This window comes from Dama dama, chromosome 19, assembly GCF_033118175.1.
Source record: "Dama dama isolate Ldn47 chromosome 19, ASM3311817v1, whole genome shotgun sequence".
Classification (NCBI taxonomy): Eukaryota; Metazoa; Chordata; class Mammalia; order Artiodactyla; family Cervidae; genus Dama; species Dama dama.
Genome location: NC_083699.1, coordinates 54,098,345 through 54,122,055, shown reverse-complemented (window position 1 = coordinate 54,122,055; position 23,711 = coordinate 54,098,345). Strand labels below are relative to the sequence as shown.

Here is a 23,711-nt window from a genome sequence, read left to right as displayed (position 1 = left end):
GCTTTACAGTAAGACCTTATTTATTCATTCTGTGTCTGGTGAGTGGGGGGCTACATTCTGGGGAGGCTGTCTAGGGGGCCCAAAGTGTCTCAGAGCTGGTGTTGTCCTGCTGGTTGGTGTGACTGGCACCCAGCGGGTCCAGGACTGGTGCCAGCTTACTGGTGGGCTGAGCCAGGATCTAAGGTCTCTTTCTGTAGTAGGTCCTGGGGGTCCCAGTTCTATATTACCTGTGTCCTCTCCATGGGTGGCTGTGGGCTTAGGGTATTTTAATGCAACCTGCCCCCTGGTAGATGGTGCAGTGTCCCTGCCCACCCACTTGCTTGGCCTGAGGTATTCCATTACTGGTGCCTGGAGGCTGATGGGTGTACCTAGGTTCCAAGGCTAATAAGCTAGAAGGAAGATTACAAAATAGTGCTCACCAGCACTAGTATCCATCTGGTAGAATAAGCTCCCCCAAGTGGTTACTGCCAGTGTCTTTGTCCCCAGGGTGAGGTCCAGTTGCCTTCTACCACCCCAGGAGATACTCCAAGATTAACGGGTGGGCCGGACCCATGGTCCTTTCAGATTATTTCTTCTGCCCTGGGTCGCACAGTGTGTAAGATCTTGTGTGTGTCCTTTAAGAGTGGAGTCTGTTTCTCACAGGGTCTGCTGAAAGCAAGCCCTGCTGGTCTTCAAAGCCAAATGTTCCAGTACTGTCTTAACCAGTGCAGGACCCCTGTGCTGTGGGGCTCAAACTCCTCACTCCTTGGGGTGAGTCTCTGAAGTTGTAGTAATTTTCCTGTTTGAGGGTTGCCTCCCAGGGGGTATTGCACAATTCTGCCCATCTTACCTGTCTTCTTATGGTTTGTTCTGTATTATCTTTAGTTGTAGAGATCTTTTCTGGTAGGTTCTGGCCTTTCTCATCCATAGTTTCTCTGTGAATAGCTGTAATTTTGCTGTGCCCATGAGAGGAGTTGAGCTCAGAGTCTTCCTAAGCCACCAACTCTCATTTTTCTAAAACTTGATAGATGGGAATGACCTTGAAGACCTGTACATAGATGAAAATAATAGTAACAACCAAGGTTTAAATGCATACCAAGTTCCAGAAAATGTATTAAGCATTTTTAGAAATACCTTATCCAAATTTCTTATAACATCTATAGATGTGTTCTCATACTTTAGTTAAGGAAATTAGTGCTTAGAGATGTTACACAATTTTCAGATTGCACCATGGTCTATGTGGCTCCAAAGTTCCCATTCTTCCAACCATACTGCTGTGAAGTGTTCTAAGTTGCTGTGTGATTTACCCTATATAAACTAGCTGACATCTGAACAGCATAGAAGCCATGGTACTTCTTATTGTGCTTTACTAGCTGTATGACTTTTGGCAAATCACCTAATTTCTGTGTCTCAGCTGCCTCATCTAAAAATGGGGATACTAATAATACTCTCTTTTAGGGTTGTGAGTAGTTTAAATGAATAATTATATGCCAACTATTTAAAACCATACCTGGCACAAAGTAAGGACAAATGCTAACTGCTACCACCATCATCATCACAGTTACCACTTTTCAAAAGGGAAATGGGATGCTTAATGTACTAAGCCTTGATAATAAATATTCTTAGAATGTAGCACTAGGAACAACATCTAAAGCCATGAACTCAAATTCATCAGTCAACAAGTACCCTTCATATTAGGGACTAAAGCATAAAGAGAAGTATGAGACAAGATCTTTACCTTTAGGTCATTTATAATCTAGGTAAAAAAACAAAATGTAACTCACCTGAAGCACTTGAACACTGAATAAACTGGTACAAACTCAAGTGTGGTCATGATAAATGTGAGCTGCCTCACTCAAAGACTTCCTGGAGAGCTGGACTTGGGCTGGGCTTTGCAGAAGGACAGGATCTGGAGTACAGGTATTCCAGGTGAGGGGAGCCGCTCAGCTGTGGAGTGGAGGCAAACCTAGTGGGGAGGAGCGTGACTGGATTGAACAGAGAGTGAGCAGCAATAGTGAGATTTAGGTGGAATTACCTTTGGACTGTGTCCTTCCAAAACCGCAGAAAATTTTCTTTAATCCAGTCGGCTTTAAGAAAGAGAATATGTGGTTTGCAAGGTTATCATTTCTGTCTCTATTCTCCTGAAAACCTTTGGGAATGATCTGTTCTGACGTTCAGAGTAACACATCTCCTGTCCCTTCGGCACAGTGAGGAACGCTCAGCGGAAGCATATCCTGGCAGCCCATCAGATCATCCACAGGCACACAGAGGACATGCTCAAGACGCATTTTGTTGAGCAACGGCAGACATCAGGCACTGAGCTACTTGAGGGAGAAACTGAAAATGAGCAAAACACCTAAGGTGAGTTTGATTTTTCATTTGGAAGGGAGTTGGAGGACAAGCAGCATCATGGAGCTCTGTGCTGCACTGTAATCATAATGTGGAAAATGAAGCACTCCCATTTAAATTGGTGCACTTCATGCATCTGTTTGACAGGCCTGAAGCAGTTACTGTCTGCCAAGGCTTCCACCACAAATTCAAGATAAAAGTACCCTCGTGCTTTCTGTCTGTGGCAGCCCAGATTGAATGCGGGAATACAACGGGGAAAATATTGGTGCACTTCATCTCGGTTATGTAATCTGCTATTGAAACTGTTAGTTGATATGACAGCAGTTAGACTGTTTTGACCAAAAAACAGGACTCAAAATTATTTTTGTAGGTTTTGTTAGCAAATGACTATACTCTATCACAAATAAAGCTACAAAATTATTTGTGTTATTTAAAACAAAAACTTTGTTCTCATGGAATTAGATGAGGTACTCCTGTCGCATTGAGCTGGCTGCTCAGCACGGCATGAGGCACAGCCTGCCCAATTCGAGCCCTGATGCCCTCGACAGTAGCCGCAAGGCTGGGTCTTAAGGGCACCTAACATTCATACCCACAAGATGAACACAGGCCACGTTTGGTATGATTTGAGTATCAATCTCCTCAGAAAGCCGTAAGGCCCCGCAGCTTCCAGCAGCACAGCATCGGGGTCTCTCTTCCTGCGGGAGTTCTTGCTGAATCCACACAGAGGACCCTGTATCAAAATCCTGTGGTCCCCAGGTTACAAAGCTCAGGTGCAAGGAAAAGAGCTTCACAAGGTGCAGAAGCTGCCTTGGTTTACATGCCCTGGGACCAGTCTCTCTCATAATAATTCCATTGGCATAGTTTCCAGGGTCCCCCCAATGAATCTGCCCAGTTACAAAAGTCAGCATGCTCAGGAAACCTCAAAGTTACAGTTTCCTGTTAGGTATTAATAGTTTATTTAAAATCCCTCCCAGTCAGATGCTAGTTACTAATCGGGTCATTTTCACCTTAAGTAATGTTGCTTACACGTGCTCAGTCGCTCAGCGGTGTCCAACTCCTTGTGGCCCCATGGACCATAGCCTGCCAAGTTTCTCTGTCCATGGAATTTTCCAAGCAAGAATACTGGAGTGGGTTGTCATTTCCTCCTCCAGGGAATCTTCCTGACCCAGGGATCGAACCCACATCTCCTGTGTCTCCTGCATTGGCAGGCAGATTCTTTACCACTAGCACTACCTGGGAAGCCCAGTGGTGCTTAGTAACGTAGTTGACACATATACCACCTTATCAGATTACTGGAGAACAGAGCTAGAGAGTTCAGAGTAAAATTTTCATGAGAAGGGGAACAGAGTGAACCTTTACCTGTCACTTTTCCCTTAACCCTCCCATGGTAAGAGGCACACTGCTTGGTGTTTTACCCTCGAGGGTGTGCTATCAGGTTAGGGAAGGCACTAAGGCTTAGGGGGCAGTCTGAACCTGGCATTGAGGAGGTTTAGGTGTTGGCAGCCTACCACTAACTGTGTAATCTTATACAAATAATTTCCTTGCAGTTTCCTTAAGGTTTACACATGAATATGTGACCAAGAGGCCCTCTGCAGGGAAATCTATTGGGATCTTAAATCTCAAAGAGGCTGATGGTAGGAAGATTGAGATGAGGGAGCAGTTAAGAAAGACCAGAGAGAAAACAGATAAAGAATTCTTAAATACCAAACTATGGCTGTAAATTACAGCAGAAAATCCTTTGTTTTTCATTAATAATGATATAACCTCCGAAATTACTGAAAATATAAACCATATATTTACATGTAATATCTATATAATAGCTATATAATATAAATTCACAAATCAAAGCATTTTGCCTAACTTATTATTGTGTTAAAAATCAGCCTTAGAAGTGCAATTCCTCCATTGAGTCCCTTGGATCTCTCCATATCCAGCTGATGTTTGAGAGTGAGTGAAGGAATCGGAGCATACACTGGGAAGAACTCAGCTGTAAGGCATTGCCAGCCAGTGCTCCAGGTGGAGGAAGGACTGAGTGCTTTGGTCTTGAAACAGTGATCTGGGCAGCATATCACAGCATCCTGTGGACGTATAAAGACCTAGCTTTCTGGAGGAAGATAGGAGATGGTGAAAGGGAAAGTCGCTCAGTCGTGTCCGACTCTTTGCGAGTCCGTGGACTATACAGTCCATGGAATTCTCCAGGGAGGTGATGAGGGCTGACTTAAGGCAATAATATAAATTATAACAGTGAGCCGAGACATACCACTGAGACAGGATGGTGGAGTAGGACGTGAGTTTACCTCTTCTTCTGGAAACATCAAAATCACAACTAACTGCTGAAAAACCATCGACAGAAAAACGTTGGAACCTATCAAAAAAGATACTCTGCATCCAAAGAAGAAGCCTCAATGAGACGACTGGAGGGGCGCAATACAATCAAATCCCATACATGCCAGGTGGGTGACCCAGTAACTGGAAAATTTTACCATAGAAGCTCTCCTACATGAGTGAAAGATCTGAGCTCTATGTCAGGCTCCTTACCTTGGGGTCCGGCAGTGGGAGGAGGAGCCCCCGAAAATCTAGCTTCAAAGGCCAGCAAGGTTTGATCAGAGAAATTCCACAGGACTGGGGAAACAGAAACTGTATGTGTGGAGGGTGCACTCAGGGTCTCAAGACTCACAGTGACCCAAGGGAAAAGCGGTAACCTATAAGAGACTGGGCCAGACTTATCTGCTAGTACTGGAAGGTCTCCTGCAGAGGCAGGAAGCAACTGTGGCACATTGTGGGGACAAGAACACTGGCAGCAGAAGTTCTGGGGAGTTCTCCTTGGTGTGAGCCTCCTAGAGGCTGCCATTCTCTCATTGAGACCTGGCCCCACCCCACAGTCTGTAGGTTTCAGTGTGGGTGCCTTGGGCCAAACAGCCAACAGGTCAGGAACAAAGCCCATCAGCAGACACGCTACATGTAAAAGGATGAAATTAGAACACTCTTAACACCATACACAAAATTAAACTCGAAATAAATTAAAGCTCTAAATGTAAAGCCAGACACTATAAAACTCTTAGAGGAAATAAAGAATACTCTTTGGCATAAATTGCAGCAAGATCTTTTTTGACCCACCACCTAGAGTAATGAAAATAAAAATAAACTAATGAAACCTAATTAAAAGCTTTTGCACAGCAAAGAAAACCGTAAATGAGACAGAAAGACAACCCATAGAATGGAAGAAAATATTTGCAAATGAAGTAAGTGACAAATTTACCTCCAAAATATACAGAGTTCACACAGCTCAGTATCAAAAGCACAAACAATACAATCAAAAAAAAAAAAAGGGGAAGAAGGCCTAAATAGACATTTCTCCAAAGAAGATATATAGATGGCCAATGGCCAAGAGGCACATGAAAAGATGCTTATTACTAATTATTAGAAAAATGCAAATCAAAACTGCAATGAGATTATCACCTCACACTAATCACAATGGCAATCAAGGAGTCTACAAACAGTAAATGCTGGAGAGGGTGTGAGGAAAAGGGAACCCTCCTACACTGTTGGTAGGAATGTCAGCCACTATGGAAAACAGTATGGAAGTTCCTTAAAAACCTAAACATAGAACTACTCTGTGATCCAGCAATTCCACTCCTGGGCATACATCCAGAGAAAACCATGGTTCAAAGGGATACATTCACCAATGTTCATTAAAACACTGTTTACAGTAATCAAGGCATGGAAGCAACCTAAATGTCTATCGACAGATGAGTGGATAAAGATGTGGTGCATGTATGTGATGGACTATTACTCAGCCATAAAAAGGAATGAAATAATGCCATTTGCAGCAACATAGGTGGACCTGGAGATTATCATATCAAGGAAAGTAAGTCAGATAGACAAATTATCATGGTATCACTTACATATGGAATCTTTTAAAAATGATACAATTAAACTTATCTACAAAACAGACTCACAGACTTAGAGGAAAAAAATCATGGTTACCAGGGAGGAAGGCTGGGAGGGATAGATTAGGAGTTTGTGACTGACATGTACACATTGCTGTATTTGAAATAAAATGCCTTTCCCTGAAAAAAAAAATTTGGCAGGAGAAACAAAAGTATGGTACTGGCAAAAAAAAAGAAATATAGATCAATGGAACTAGATAAAAAACCCAGAATAAACCTGCACCTGCGGTCAGTTAATCTAAAGGAGGCAAGAATATACAATAGAGAAAAAACAGTCTCTTCAGTAAGTAGTGCTTACTGAACTGGACAGCTACATGTAAAAAATGAAATTAGAGTATTCTTTAACACTATACACAAAAGTAAATTCAGAATACGCTAAAGACCTAAATGTAAGGTCAGATACTATAAAACTCAGAGGAAAACACAGGCAGAATACTCAGACATAAATCATAGGAATAACTTTTTCAGTCTATCTCGAAGAACAAAGGAGATAAAAACAAAAATGGATAAATGGGAAATTAAACTCAAAGGCTTTTGCACAGCAAAGAAAACCATAAACAAAACAAAAAGACAACCCACAGAATGGGAGAAAATATTTGCAAGCACTGTGACCAAAAAGGGATATTTCCAAAATTTACAACCAGCTCATGAAGCTCAATATCAAAAAACTCAAACAACTCAATCAAAAAATAAGTTATGCTTATCAGTGAGGAATGGTGGGGGGGAAGGATAAATTGGGAGTTTGAGATTGACATGTATATATACACACTGCCGTATTAAAATAGGTAACCAACAAAGACCTATTGTATAGCACAGGGAATCTGCTCAGTATTTGTAAAAACCTACGTGGGAAAAGAATCTGAGAAAGAATAGACAACACAGGTAGGTATAACTCAGTCACTTTGCTGAACACGTGAAATGTACACAACATTGTTAAGCAACTATACTCCAATATAAAATAAACAAATTTAAATAGTAAATCAGCCTTAATGTTAGAGTAGTCACTATTTCTACATGCAAATTTAATAAGATTAATAATTATTCTCATAGTAGGTGGCTGAAAAGCTGAGCAGTGCTTTCACAAGCTTTATAAGACCAGAGGGACAAAAACTGGAGTCAAGGTTGAGACCCTGGTGAACATCCTCCATTTAGGCTGGGACTCCACAAGGCTGTGCCCTAGTAGAAAGTGTTCATTAGAAGTAACCATCCTTGAATAGACTACAATTTAGCTTCTAATCACCCGAATGATCCCCAAAACCTTCAGTTGCACAAAATGAATTTAAAAGATCCTTGATTCCCGTTGCCTCAAAGAAATTGTCAGAAACAAAACTTAAATTCTCCTTGGAGAAAGTTGGCATCATCCTAGACCTCAATTTATTTTCAGAATTTTTCATGAACAAGTTCCAAATACAAGGATATACAGGTACATGACAACTTGAACAAGTAGCAGAAAGTACAGATAATAGAAACAAACCTAAAGGGATCTAAAATTGGAATTATTAGACACAGACTGTAGAATAACTATGCTTACTGCTATACACTTCTAGCCTCCAGAATTGTGAGAAAATACATTTTTGTTGTTTAAACCACCCAGTGCATGGTATTTTGTTATGGCAGTCCAAGCCAAGACAGATTTTGGTACCAAGAGTGAAGCTGCTGTAACAATACCTAAATGTGTGGAAGCAACTTTGAAACTAGATAGTGTGTAGAGATGGGAAGATTTTTGAAGTGCATGTTGGGAATATGGATGTTAAGGGCAATTCTGGCGAGGTCTTAGATGGAAATGTGGAATGTGTTACTGGAAATTGGAGGAAGGGCAATCCACATTATAAAGTGGCAAAGAACTTGGTGTTCTAGTGTTTTGTGGAAGATAGAACTTCTAAGCAATGAAACTGGATATTTAGCTGAGAAGATGTCTATGCAAAGTGTTGAAGGAGCAGTTTGGCTCCTTCTGACTGCTTTTATGGTAAAATATGAAAGGAGAGAGAGAAACTGGAGAAGGAATTGTTAAGCAAAAAAACACAAGGATTTGTAGATTTGGAAAATTCTCAGCCTAGCCATATTTCAAAAAGTGAGAAAGTCCATTCTGAAAAAGAATTCTAAGGGTGTAGCTGAACAACTATATAATAAAGAGTCTGTGGAATTTTAAGAGTAGGAACATTTCCAGTTTGAAATGAAGGAATGGATACACCATGAAATGAAGGAAGGCTGTCAGACTTGTTGGGTTTGATAGGATTATACAATAGAGCCATTATGCTGCAAATGTGCACCGTTATTTAAGAAGAGCAAAAATGAATACAGAAAGCGATTCAGAGCTTATCAACCACCGCTTCAGTTTCAACAGGTCAGATGGCCTCTGGCCAGAACTGAAGGGCAGGACTGCCTATGGCACCCTACCTGGATCCCCAAAGTGGCCATGGAGACGGGGGACAGCAGAGCTGGAGGGGTGGGGCCACTCCCAGAGCCACGGAGTAATGCTGCCATCCTAGTAGACCTAGAAGGCAGGACATTGCACCAAAGGGAATTAAGCTCAAGCTTTAAGATTCAATAGAATTTGTCTAGCTAGGCCTTGGATTTGCTTGGGACCCATTATTCCTTTCTTCCTTCTGATTCCTCCTTTTTGGAATGGGAATATCTTTCCTATGCCTGTCGCATAATGTATCTGGTTCACAGCTGGAGAGGAATATTGCCTCTGGAAGAATCATACCTTTGAGTCTCACCCATTTCTGATTTAGATGAGAATTTGGATTTCAGACCTTAGAATTGGTGCCTGAATGAGTTAAGACTTTGGGGGCTGTTGAGATGGAACGAATGTATCCTGCATGTGAAAAGAACATGATTTCAGGAGGCTTTGGTGGAATGCAGTACGGTGAACTGTGTCCTCCCAAAATTTGTATGTTGAAGCCCTAACCTCCTATATGATGTCATTTGGAAATGAGGACCGCCGTAAGATAGAATTAGATGGGACATAGCAAGACAAAAGCCATCTACAAGCCTTGAAGAGAGTTCTCTCCAAAAACTGATCATGCTGGCACCTGATCTTGGACTTCAACCCTCCAGAACTGTGAGAAAATAAATTTCTAATAACTAAAACAATCTTGAGAAGAATAAAGCTGGAGGTATCGTACACCCTGATTTCAAACTATACTACAGGGCTACAGTATCAAAATTGTATAGTACTGGCATAAAAATGGACACATAGATCAATGGAAAAGAACAGAGAGCCCGGTAAATCTACACTTATATGGGCAATTAATCTACAACAAAGGAGGCAAGACTATATAATGGGGAAAACGCAGCTTTTTCAATTAACGGTGTTGGGGAAACAAGACAGCTACACGGAAAAGAAACTGGACTACTTCTTCACACCATGAACAAAAATAAATATAAGACCTGAAACCATAAAACTTCTAGAAGAAAATATAAGCAGGATGCTCTTTGGCACTGACCTTCATTTTATATATATATAAAGAGAGAGAGAGAGGCGCAAGGGAACCAAAGCAAAAATAAATAAATAGGACCACATCAAACTAAAAATCTTTTCATCAGTTAAAGAAATTACCAACAAAATGAAAAGGCCACATACTGAATGGGCAAAGACATTTGCAAATTTATACATATTTGCCAGACATTTGCAAATTTATACATATATATATTTACATATATATAAGGGGTTAATATCCAATACATATGAAGAACTCACATAACTCAACTTAAAAAAAAAATAATAGAGGATCTGAGTAGATTTTCCAAAAACGACACACAGATGGCCAGCAGGCACATGAAAAGATCCTCAACATCAATAATCAGAGAAATGCAAATCAAAACCACAGTGAGATATCACTTCATATCTCACATTTGTCAGAATGGCTGCTATCAAAAAGACCACAAATAACAAGTGTTGGAGAGGTTGTAGAGAAAAGGGAATCTCATGCACTGTCAGCAAGAATGTCAATTGGTACAGCCACTATGCAAAACAGTATGGAGATTCCTCAAAAAATTAAAAATAGACAACTGTATGATCCAGCAATTCCATTGCTGGTATTTATCCAAAGAAAATGAAAACAATAATTAGGAAAGGTATGTGTACCCCTATTTTCATAGCAGCATTATCTACAATTGTTAAGATATAGAAGTAACATAAGTACCCATTAGTAAATGAATGAATAAAGATGTGGTAAATACACACAGAGGAATATTACTCATAAGAAAGAAGGAAACTTTGCTATTTGTGACAACATGGATGGAACCAGAGACTATTATGCTAAGTGAAATAAATCATACAGAGCAAGACAAATAATGTCTGATTTCACTTACATGTGAAATCTAAAAAACAAAAGGAAACAGAAAATATAACCATATAGAAACAGTGTCATAGCTATAGAGACAAACAGGTGGTTGCCATGGTTTCCAGAAGGGAAGGGGTGGGTGGGAGAGAGAAAGAGGTGAGGGAGATAAGAGGTACAAATTTCTAGCTGCAAAATAAATGAGTCACAGGTATGAAATACACAGTTTGGAGAATATAGTCAATAATTATGTTATATCTTTGCATGGTGACAGATCATAACCAGACTTATCATACTGATCATTTTGACATGTATAGAAAAATAGAATCACTTTGTTGTGTAACTGGAACTAACATAATTTTGTAGGTCAAGTATACTTTAAAAACAAACTCAGAAAAAGATCAGATTTGTGGTTACCAGAGGTGTAGTAGGAAAAGGGGAAATTGGACAAATGCAATCAAAAGGTATAAACTTTCAGTTATGAGATAAATAAGTACCAGGGATAAAATAAACATGATAATCAACATTGCTGTTTGTTACATATGAAAAATTTTAAGAGAGTAAATACTAAGAGTTCTCACTTAAAAAAGGAAAGAAAAAGAAAATATATTTCTGCTATTTAAGCTACCTAGTTTAAGGTATTTTGTTCTGGCATCCTGAGCTAAGGCACTTAGTATGTTCAAAGAAATGAAAGTCAATATTGAAAATTTTAAGAGAACAAGAAATGACTTAAAAAAACAATATATAGCAGATTTTGAAGAAAGTAGAAATTCTAGAATTTAAAAATATAGCAGTCAACATGAGAAACTCAAAGAGCAGGATATATACAGCTGAAGAAAAAACTAGCAAAGTAGAATATCAGAATAATTTATGTAGAAAGGATCAAAGAGCCAAAGAGTTGGAAACTACGGAAGAGGATAGAGGTAGGATAACTTAATCCTTAGGAAGGGACAAAAGGATAGTAGGCGTGGACTACTGATTCAAGAACTTTGACTTCTAACAAGATATTGTTGGGAAATTATATAAAATATGAATTTTTTGAAACTGATAAAAGTCAATGTTTAGAAGGCTTCTTAACCCTGAGTAGACAAAAAGAAATCTATATCTATATGCATTTTAATATGACTACTGAAAAGAAATCTTAAAAGTGTTGAGAAAGAGATGAATTACCTTCAGAAGAGCAACAATTATGCTGACAGTTAACTTCTCACCAGAAACAAAAACAGAAAATTTTGGGATGATATATTCAGTATGCTTAAATAGTATTAATAAAGTAGAATTGTATACCTTGCAAAAATATTCTTTGAGAATGACAGTAAAAAGACATTTTCAGATAAATGAAATAGAAAATTTGTCACTATGAGATGTTCTTTAAGCAGAAGGGAAATTGGAAAGCTGGAGATAAATGAAGGATTAACATATGGATAAATATGTATTGACTGCATATAACAACAATAATAAACAGCAACAATGGCAGCAACTCAGTTATACAACAATAGCAATATGTAAGTTAGAAAGGGCATAGATGGATTAAATTGTCCTAAGGCACTTGCTTTGTCTAGGAGGATAATAGTATCATCTAACATTATGACTGATAACTCAAGGAAACATTTTGTATCCTTTAGGGTAACTCCTAAAGGATACTGAAAACATGTGTGATGTTTAAACCAATAGAAGAAAATGGAATAAACAAAAAACATTCAATACAAAAGGAGGGCAGAAAGGAGAGAAAAAGGAAACAGAACCAATAAAAAGCACTGAATAAAATGATAGGTGTTTATCACTGATTTGTCATTAATTACACTAAATGTAGATAGACTAAATGCTCAAAATCAGAATTTGTCAGACTGAATTAAAAAAACTCAATTGTATACCTAAAATGTTATGAGATATATATAAAGTCTAAATACTCAGAATGGTTACAAAAAGAGTAAAAGATACCATGAAAACATCATCCACAAGAAAGCTGATGTAACTATGTTAATAACAAAGGAGGTTTTAAGCCAGAAAGCACTTATTAGAGCAAAAGAAGAACACTTCAGGTTTAATTCACTGAGAAGGCAAAGTGATTCACAATTTTAATATATCTAGTAACATGGCTTTTTTGGAGGAGGCCAAACTACAGGGAGGGAACACAGTCCCACCCATAGCAGAAAACTGGGTTAAAGGTTTACTGAGCATGGCCTTGCCCACCAGAGTAAGACCCAGTTTTCCAGCCAGACCCTCCCATCAGGAAGCTTCTGTAAGCCTCTTATCCTCATCTGTCAGAGGGCAGGCAGAATGAAAACCACAATCACAGAAAACTAACCAAACTAATCACATGGATCACAGCCTTGTCTAACTCAATGAAACTATAAGCTATGCTGTGTAGGGCCACCCAGACAGACGGGCCATGGTGGAGAGTTCTGACAAAATGTGGCCCACTGGAGAAGGGAATGGCAAACCACGTCAGCATTCTTGCCCTGAGAACCCCATGAACAGTATGAAAAGGCAAAAAGATAGGACGCTGAAAAATGAACTCCCCAGGTCAGTAGTTCTCAATGTGCTACTGGAGAAGAGCCGAGAAATAGCTACAGAAGGAATGAAGCGGCTGAGCCAAAGCGGAAACAGCACCCAGCTGTGGATGTGTCTGGTGGTGAAAGTGAAGTCCGATGCTGTAAAGAGCAATACTGCGCAGGAACCCAGAATGTTAGCCATGAATCAAGGTAAATTGGAAGTGATCAAACAGGAGATGGGAAGAGTAAACATCGACATTTTAGGAATCAGTGAACTAAAATGGACGGGAATGTGAGGATTTAATTCAAATGACTGTTACATCTACTACTGTAGGCAAGAATCCCTTAAAAGAAACGGAATAGCCCTCATAGTCAACAAAAGAGTCCAAAATGCAATACTTGGGTGTAATCACAAAAACAACAGAATGATCTCTGTTCATTTCCAGGGCAAACCATTCATTATCACAGTAATCCAAGTCTATGCCCCAACCACTAATGCTGAAGAAGCTGAAGTTGAATGGTTCTATGAAGATCTAAAAAAAACAAAAACAACAACAACAAAAAAAACAATGTTGGAGAGGATGTGGAGAACCTAGACAGCATATTAAAAAGCAGAGACATCACTTTGCCAACAAAGGTCCATCTGGTCAAAGCTATGGTTTTTCCAGTAGTCATGTATGGATGTGAAGGCTGAGTGCTGAAGAATTAATGCTTTTAAGTGTGGTTCTGGAGAAGACTCTTGAGAATCCCTTGGACTGCAAGATCAAACCAGTCAATCCTAAAAGAAATCAACCCTGAATATTCATTGGAAGGACTGATGCTTCCAATGGACCGAAGCTCCAGTACTTTGGCCACCTGATGCAAAGAGCTGACTCACTGGAAAAGACCCTGATACTGGGAAAGATTGAAGGTGGGAAGAGAAGGGGACAAAAGGATGAGATGATTCAAAGGTATCACCGACTCAGTGGACATGAGTGTGAGCAGGCTCCAGGAGATGGGGAACGACAAGAAAGCTTGGTGTGCTACAGTGCACTGGGTTGCAAAGAGTCACATGACTGAACGACTGAACAACAACATGATTCTAGGAAATGTTAATCTGTATCAGGGACTGATACACTGAGCAGAGGAAAAAAAACATTAAAAAATGGAAGATTTGAGATACATAGTTAAGAAACTTAAATGGGCATTTTAGAATACTATACCCAACAACTCCAGGATGCATATTATTTTTAAGCACGCATAGAACATTTGCAAAAACTGATTATATACTGTGTCATAAAACAAGTATCAACCATTTCAAAGAGTTGAAATCGTGCCCGTGTGTCCTCTGATTAAAAAAAAAGGCAATGAAACTAGAAATCAATGACAAGATAATTGTAATATGTTTGGAAATTAAGAAATGCAAATGTAAATAATCTGTTCAAAGGAAGTATCATAACAGAAACTAGAAAATATTTTGAGCTGAAAAATGACAAAAATGCTATGTAAATATCCAATTTGTGAAATGCTGCTTATGTGATGCTTAGAAGGAAATTTGTAGGCTTAAAGGCATTTATTAGAACAGAAAAGATGAAAATGAGATTAAGTATCCTTTTTTAGAAGTTAGAAAAAGAAATTAGATGCAAAAAAAGTAAAAGGAAGGAAATTAAATTAACAGAAATTAAAACAGAAAATAGACATCTTCTGATGCTGAGAAGGATATAGTAGGTACCTGCAACAATTAGAAAAAATAATTGATATGTTTTTTAAGTGTCATTTTTAAAAGACAGGGAAGAACTGTGGAAATAAAGGGGACTCAATGAACTAAAGGGTAGATAGGAAAGAATTCTTCCTTAGTGATCTGTGATCATTGGCCATTTTTTTCCCCCTTGGGGCATTGGTAATGTCTAGGCACAAGACTTTACTAGGGGAAACAGAAACCAGCAAGGCTTTTAAAGAGTCTATGGTGGGGGTGGGGGGAGTATGGACTGGAATCTAGAGAAGCCCCAAATGTAAGGCCGATTTTCCCCCAGAGCTTTAGGGTTTTGGTAGACAACTCTTTTACTAATGGAAAAAAGTTTGAATCTATCATGTGTTATTTACCTAGCTGTGTTAATGTGATCCTCACACAGTCTTGAGGATTTAATCATTGTTAATTCCATGTTCCATGATTTTTTCTTTGGTCAGAAATAGCAGAATATCTTAAATTGCCCTATGACTTTCACGTTCGATGGCTTAGCAATGGTAACACTGTAGTGTGATTTTTTTGAACTCAAAACAAGATTGAGATTTTTCTAAGTAAGAAAGCTACCCTCAACCACTATCATGGAATAGTGAGTGACTTTGGAATCAGCTTTTGCTGCAGACTTGGTAGTATTTTTTTTATGAATCCAACCTAAAATTACAAAGTAACACAGAGCTTATATGCAGAATTTATACTATGGTAAAGTCATTTCAGTGGCAACTAACATTGTCTGAATCACAAATAATGGTAAGCTACTTTATATACTTCCCCTGCTGCCAAAGCTAAAAAAATAAGGTCTCTATTCCCATGCATATTTGCAGTGAATATATTTTCTGAACTTAAACTATAATTCCAGAAACACTTTTTGAACCTTGAAACAAGTGCAAATGAAATTTCCATATATCAAAGTTATTTAAGTGTGTATAATGGAAGCATTATAACCTTCAATGGGAAGTGATTAATCTACATTGTAATGACATGCTAAAAGGCATTAAATATCAAGAGAAGAAGCTATTGAAATTCTGTAAGTGCCTTCCAGGCAATAAATATGCACAATTAAAAGTATATGCTTGGGGCTTCCCTGGTGGCTCAGTGATAAGGAGTCTGCTTGCTAATGTAGGAGACAGAGTTCAGTCTCTGATCCAGAAAGATAAAGCTCATACACAATTACTGAGCCTGTGCTGTAGAGTCTGGGAGCCCAAACTGCTGAGCCCACATGCCACAACTACTGAAGCCTGCACGCTCTAGAGTCTGTTCTCCACAACAACAGAAGCCATGGCAATGAGAAACCCGCACACCAAAAGTAGAGTATCCGCTGCTCTCTGAAACTAGAGAAAAGCCCACATAGTAGTGAAGACCCAGCACAGTCAAAAATAAATAAATTTTTTTTTTTTAAAAAAGCATATGTTTATGGCTTGAGATCAGAATTGCCAGCACCTGTCTGTGAAAGACTTTTCTGAAATTGAAATACAGTTGATTTACACACTGTGTTGGTTTCAGGTGTACAGCAAAAGGATTTGGCTTTAAAATTGTTTTCCGTTATATGTTATTGCAAGCTACTGAATGTAGTTCCCTGGCTACACAGCAAATCCTTGTTGTTTATTTATACATGGTAGTGTGTGTCTATTAATCACACATTCCTAATTTATCCCTCCTTTGCCCTTTTCCTCTTTGGTTAAGTTTCTTTCCTATGTCTGTGAGTCTATTTCTGTTTTGTAAATAAGTTCATTTGTACTGTTTATTAGATTCCACATATAAGTGATATATATTTGTCTAAAAAACATTTTCAAAACTGAAATAGGGGAAAGTCTCATTGCACATCACCAGTAACAGATGATCATCTGCAGTCAGTTTTAATATCTGAACCCCAATTAATCAAAATGGTGTTCCTAAGTAAGAGTTTCATTCTTTTCTTCAGGAGACTTTTATTGCAAAAAAAAAACACCCTGTAGTCAATTATTATTACTATCTTTTGAGTTTTGTCAATGAGTTTGTTTTCTTTCTTGTTATTTTAGTACCTACATAATATGCGCACTTTTGTATTTTGGCTCATAAAGTCTAAAATATTTACTGTCAGGCCCTTTGAAGAAAAAGCCTGTTAATTCCTATTCTACAGCAGATAAAAAGAATGAAGAACTAAATATAAACACATGGATGAATCTCAAAAATATAATAAGAATTGAAAAAAGCTAAATTAAGAAAAATCTACAGTATGAGACTCTATCAAGATCAACATCAGCACTAAACTACCGTATTGCAGAATAGTGATTATTTTTAGAGGACAGGGAGAGGGTTGTCATTGGGACTCAGTGGGAGCTTATGGGATTTCTTGACCTGGGTGATATCTACAGAGATTAACAATACACATTTATTCATTAAGTTGCACATTGATTTTTTTATACTTTCCTTTATGTATCATATTCTATGGTTAAAAGTTAGAAATATCTATGTATATATACAAACATGTACATAGATGTATTATGCCTGCAAATACACAGAATAATCCTGGAAAGATCAACAAGATCTTGGTAAGCAACTATAACTGAGCATGTAAACTGAGGACTGGAGGTCAGACTGAAGGGAAAGAGGCTTACTTTCCTCACGTTTCTGTCCTTTTGTAGTCTCAATTTTTTTTACAATGTGTATGTATTAATTTTTCAGTTATAACCCAGTTAATGTAAAGTTTTTTTAAGTGCTAGAATTTAGAAACTGAGACCCTGTGAGTTAGGAAATGTTTGGATCATGGGGCCCAAAGGCAGCAGAACTGAGCTATGTCTGGACTCTGTATCACAGTAATTTTTCGGATGTGTGTTTCTAAAAAGATGACATAATCATAAAAATTTGTGTGTGTGTTTTTTTTACAGACTATGATCTTTTAAAGAGAAGCTGTACAAATCATCATAGAGAATTCCAGTTGTCTGCCCTTCTTCCAAGATGTGCAGCTCTTGGGGCTTGTCAGTGTGTGATGCGTGAGGAAACAGATTTCTTTTCTTTAAACTCCCAAGGATTTAACGTGATTTTCAGTAATAACAATCAAATGAAGGAGCTTTATTCTCCCTGGTATTTCCTAGATGCTCTACCTAAAGAGAAAATTTTCTCATGTCTCATTTCAACATTTCATTCACTACAAAGATATACCGACTTGTTGAGTCAAATATAAATCAGTAAAAAAATGTTACTGAATATTTCTTAAGTGGTTTTGGTTTGCTGTTCAGAGTGTATTGGCATTATCTGTTAAGGTTGAAAATATGCAATCCCATGACCCAGCATTTCACTGTCCAGTAGAAATGCAGAGTATGTGCACTAACAGGTGTGACAAGACTGCCATAGCAGTACTATTTATGCTGGCTCAGAACTGGAAATCTAAACATTTGTCTACAGAGAAACAGAAAAATAAGCCCGTGTATATCCATGCGATGTCATGTCAAGTTACCATTGAGCTTTAACTCTGAGAAGTGTATTCATGAAACACCCATGGAGAGGGTGCTGCTGGAGAACTATCTGCCCATCCCACATGCTGACAAGAGTCGGGGTTAAATGGATCTCTCCTCATTTAAAGATCAGAAAATAGGAAAAATAATAAATAACCAAAAGCGTCAACAAAAAAATCAACATGGGACTCATGTAAAGAACTTACAAAAGAAAGTGTATGTTATGTGAACACAGAATAAAAGCCTATCTTAGAAAATATCTTACTATGGAAACAAGAAAAGCTTAAGACTATCTGTTTAGTGTTTTTAACAGGATGCAAAAAGAAATGGCCCCTTAGAAAACTGAAGCAAGCATTAATAAGAACAGAGGTTAGCCCTGAATGACCAGTCCTACAAGCAACTAGAATTCTTAAAGAAGAAACCAAAACAGAAACAGTAATCAAAGTTATAATAAAAATTTTTCTCAGCTGAAAAAAATACCTGATCATACAAACCTGAAAGAGTTTTACCTTATCTGAGGAAAACTATGACTGGGGCAACATTTTAATTTTTTTGTTTTGTTTGCCTTGAGGATCACTGATCAACAGAAAAGTAGTGTACAATTAAGCGGCAATTCAATTTTATTTTGTTCCTTTAAAAATGCTAACCCTGTGTCTTTTCTGGTGGTCCAGTGGCTAAGACTCCACACTCCCAATGCAGGGGGCCTGAGTTCAATTCCTGGTCAGGGAACTAGATCCCACATGCTGAAACTAAAAGGTTCACATGCCACGATGAAAGATTCCACATGTCACAACTAAGATCTGGTGCAGCCAAATTAAAAAAAAAAATTTTTAATGCTGACATTAACTAGGTGAAGGTATTATTCACTTTTGAAATGAAAAATCAGGAAGACAAAATGAGAAGACATGAGTTGGATGATGGGAGAGAAGATGGGAGGAAGAATGTGGTACCGCAGGGAACATGAGACTTTCCGTAAAGAGTCAGTAAACTTTGCAGGGAAGATGGTCTCTGTTGCAACTACTCAACTCTGCCATTTTAGGACAAAAAAGGGTAACAAATGAATGAACACTGCTGTATTCCAAAAATAAGCTTTTTATACAAAAACTGGCAGGCCAGATTTGGTTCCTGAGCCATAGTTTGCCCACCCTTGCTACACCACAGTGAACTATAAAATCAATGCCTACTTTAATAAAGGATTTAAGCAGCTTATAATAAAGAACATAAAATGAAACTTACAATAGAATATTTTCTAAAAAATCTTTATCCTTATATTATCTTCTAAACTAAGCTTTGTGTTTAGACAACAAAAAAACCTATAAGATATTACAAAATCCTCATTAGCTAATTGAAATTTACTAAGAAAGGAAAGCTTTTTCCTGATACTGGCAACCCTGTTTTTAATGACTTGAGTCGAAACACCCCACCTTAGTCTTTGCTCTTGGAAACAAAATATCCTGAGTGATGAGCAAAACTTGTGTTTAAAGCGCTGTGAATGGAATATTACTCAGCCATTAAAAATAATTCATTTGAATCAGTTCTAATGAGATGGATGGAGCGCATTATACAGAGTGAAGTAAGCCAGAAAGATAAACACCAATACAATATACTAACGCATATATATGGAATTTAAAAAGATGGTAACGATAACCCTATATGCAAAACAGATAAAGAGACACAGATGTACAGAACAGATTTTTAGACTCTATGGGAGAAGGTGAGGGTGAGATGTTCTGAGAGAACAGCATTGAAACAAGTATACTATCAAGGGTGAAACAGATCACCAGCCCAGGTTGGATGCATGAGACAAATGCTTGGGGCTGGTGCACTGAGAAGACCCAGAGGGATGGGATGGAGAGGGAGGTGGGAGGGGGGATCGGGATGGGGAACACATGTAAATCCATGGCTGATTCATGTCAATGTATGGCAAAAACCACTACAATATTGTAAAGTAATTAGCCTCCGACTAATAAAAATAAATGGAAAAAAAATTAGAATTTAAAAAAAAAAATCATGGGACCATGACAGCTGGAGCCATGAAGTAGGTTAGGGCTGCCACACTAGTACAGTAAGTAGTGATGTACAATCACAACAAACCAATTTCTGAGATAGGAAATGGTTTTTGCATGGAAGCACAATTAGTTACAGCAAATCCGTGTGCTTCTTGACAAAGGCATTGCCTCTCTCCAAAATGCTTAAAAATAGGCAAGGTACAGTCCAAGAAAGAAGTTTGTAGTGTGAGTAAAGGATCTTTTTGGGGATGAGAAACTCTTGGCACGAAATTGTTGGGGAGTCCAAATTCCTGAAGCACAGAGCTCTCAGACAAATTGAATTCTGAGTATATATTAGTTTAGGGCAGCTCCCACTACTAATTCTTGTCCCTCTTAATTCTAGATCCTGGTACCCACCTGGGAGTAGAGTTGCATCTACTAAGACTTGGAGTGCTTTTATGCAGTAAGCATACATGGAAAGGAAGCTAGTAGATTTCAGTCTCTAACCAATCAGATGAGTTTCTCCATTTCACTTGAAGAAGAGTAAGAGAGAGAATACAGACAGGCTGTCCTAAGTGGGGAAGGGGGAAGAGTGAGTGCCCCATGTTCTGTAGAATCTTAAAGTGTTGACAATAAGGGATCCCCCACTACCAGACGACAGAAGAATTTCCCAGAAAACTAAAACCATTGAAGGAGGTATCTTTATTCAGTTCAGTTGCTCAGTCGTGTCCAACTCTGTGACCCCATGCAATGCAGCACGCCAGACTTCCCTGTGCTTCACCATCTCCTACAGCTTGCTCAAACTCATGTCCATCGAGTTGGTGATGTCATCCAACCATCTCATCCTGTCATCCCCTTCTCCTCCTGCCTTCTATCTTTCCCAGCATTGGGTTTTTCTAAGGAGTCAGTTCTTCTCATCAGGTAGCTAAAGTATTGGAGCTTCAGCTTCAGCACCAGCCCTTCCAATGAATATTCAGGACTGATTTCCTTTAGGATGGACTGGTTGGATCTCCTTGTAGTCTAAGGGACTCTCAAGAGTCTTCTCCAACACCACACTTCAAAACACTTCACCATACTTCAGTGCTCAGCTTTCTTTATAGTCAACTCTCACATCCATACATGACTACTGAAGAAACCATAGCCTTGACTAGACAGACTTTTGTCGGCAAAGTAATGCTTTTTAATATGCTGTCTAAGTTGGTCATAGTTTTTCTTCCAAGGAGCAAGTGTCTTTAAATTTTATGACTGCAGTCACCATCTGCAGTGATTTTGGAGCCCAAGAAGATAAGATCTTTTATTGTAGGTATCAAATATTAAGAAAACTGGGAACAAGGGCCAGTTCTCAACTGTGGCTGCATGTTAAAATCATCTGAATCCTTTAAAAAATTGGCTCTTCAGCCTCTCTCTAGACCAATTAAGATAGATCTTTAGAAAAGGAGCAAGTCAGGGGTATCTTTACCAAAAAAAAAAAAAAAAAAAAAAAAAATCTAAGTGATCTGATGTGCATTCAAGGTTTAGAATTGGAGAAGACTTTCCCAAAGACACTGTCCCTCCCCAAGCATTTACCATTCAGAGAGATTTACCATGGAAGACATGTCTTCAGTACAGGTTTCAATGATATTTTGAAGGGGAGGGCGGGAGCTGTATCTCATATGTTCATCTGTTTATATCCTGGTGCCTGGCACAATCTCTGGCACATTACTAATCTCTCAATAAGCATTTACTGCATGAAGTTCTTCATACCTAAGGTTTGTGAGTATTAGGTCGTGAAAGTCACTCAGTTGTGTCTGACTCTCCGACCTCATGGGCTATATAGTCCATGGAGTTCTCCAGGCCAGAATACGGTGTGGGTAGCCTTTCCCTTTCTAGGGGATTTTCCCAACCCAGGTCTCCCATATTGCAGGAAGATTCTTTACCAGCTGAGCCACAAGGGAAGCCCAAGAATACTGGAGTGGGTAGCTTATCCCTCCTCCAGTGGATCTTCCTGACCCAGGAATCAAACTGGATCTCCTGCATTGCAGGCAGGTTCTTTACCAATTGAGCTATCAGGGAAGCCCAAAGCAAACATTTGTGTGGTTTTGGGAAGCATTTATGATGTCCTGGTATTTTATGGTATGAGTTTTTAAAAACGTAATTTATAACATTAATTTCAAGTAAATAATATTTAACTTTTTATGATTCAACTGGTGAATACTATCAAGAAATCAGGAAAGTCATAAAAGGAGTAAGGGATCTCTGTATTATATCCTGAAAGGGACTTATCCCATTTATCCTTGCACAAACAGCATTCAACAACCTGAGAAACCTCCAACAGAGGATTTAGAGCAGATGCAGAGATATTCTCACCATTTTTATTTTAAATAAAGGTTAAATACATTATATTAAAACAATTACAGTCAGCTTCCAATTATGACAGAAAGAAGAGGTCAGCAATCCACTTTACTAAAAAAAAATATATATATATATATGACTGGACAAAACTGTCAAAAGCACCTATTTTAGGGTGGTAGAAATCTACCAGAGATGGACAAAAAATTGAAAACCTGCTGAAGACTCAAGTAAGAATAGCTTAAGTCTAGTACCCACCCCACCCCACCCCCAACCCCTCACCTAGCTCAGTCAGCAAAATGGTAGTCTTCTAACCCAGCAGCTTTCGGTGCCAGACTTGGAAGACTTAGATTTAGGGTAGGCCGTGGGGGTGAAATCTTGTGACTTCATATGAGAATTAGTGAACTTGGTTAGAAATGAACAGGAAAAACCTACAGCTGTGTTAGCTCAAAGATGTAGTCTCAGTTGGGATGAGTAGCAGACCAACCAGAAATTAAATGAAAGAAATCACAGAAGGGTTAAGACGAGTTCTCCATGCATCATTAGGGTGACTAGGAATACCGAAGATTAACCCAGATGTGGGAAAGAATGGAAAAACAAGACCACAACACTGGTGGGACAAATAGAAAACAAAAAACAAAATAGTACACCTAAACTCAACTATTGTTGTTGAGTCACTGAGTCATGTCCAACTCTTTCATGACCCCGTGGACTGTGTAGTCCACCAGGCTTTTCTGTCCACAGGATTTCCCAGGTAAGAATACTGGAATGGGTTGCTATTCCCTTCTCCAGGGTTTCTTCCCGTCCCAGGGATCAAATCTGCATCTTCTGCATTTCAGGTGGATTCTTTTTGTGACCCCATGGACTGTAGCCCACCAGGCTCCTCCATCCTTGGAATTTTCCAGGCAGGAGTACTGAAGTGGGTTGCCATTTCCTTCTCCAGGGGATCTTCCTGACCCAGGGATCGAACCTGGGTCTCCCACATTGCAGGCAGACGCTTTACCATCTGAGCCACCAGGGAAGCCCAAACTCAACTATAACATGCATTAAATACAAGTGGATTAAGCACTCCAAATAAAAAGCACACACTGTCAAAATGGATTTTTAAGAAAAAGAAATCCAAACCCAACTATATGATACTTAGAACTTTAAGTATAAAAAGAGAAATAATCAGAGTAAATA

General features: G+C 38.7%; 1 protein-coding gene and 1 non-coding gene across 4 annotated transcripts in view; both read left to right on the top strand.

The window, feature by feature from the left end:
• Nucleotides 1-17,965, top strand: part of CFAP91 (cilia and flagella associated protein 91) — a 97,855-nt gene extending 79,890 nt beyond the window's left edge. For all 3 annotated transcript variants that reach the window (XM_061167085.1, XM_061167084.1, XM_061167086.1), the window contains 2 exons: nt 2,188-2,340; nt 17,647-17,965. In XM_061167085.1, coding sequence (XP_061023068.1) covers nt 2,188-2,339 — 152 coding nt within the window. In that variant the 3' untranslated portion in view covers nt 2,340; nt 17,647-17,965. The remainder of the gene's footprint in view (nt 1-2,187; nt 2,341-17,646) is intronic.
• On the top strand, nt 2,459-2,581 carry LOC133074304 (small nucleolar RNA SNORA31). Its single transcript, XR_009697149.1, has one exon. It is a non-coding gene; the product is annotated as a small nucleolar RNA SNORA31 (small nucleolar RNA).
• Nucleotides 17,966-23,711: the final 5,746 nt, after the last annotated feature.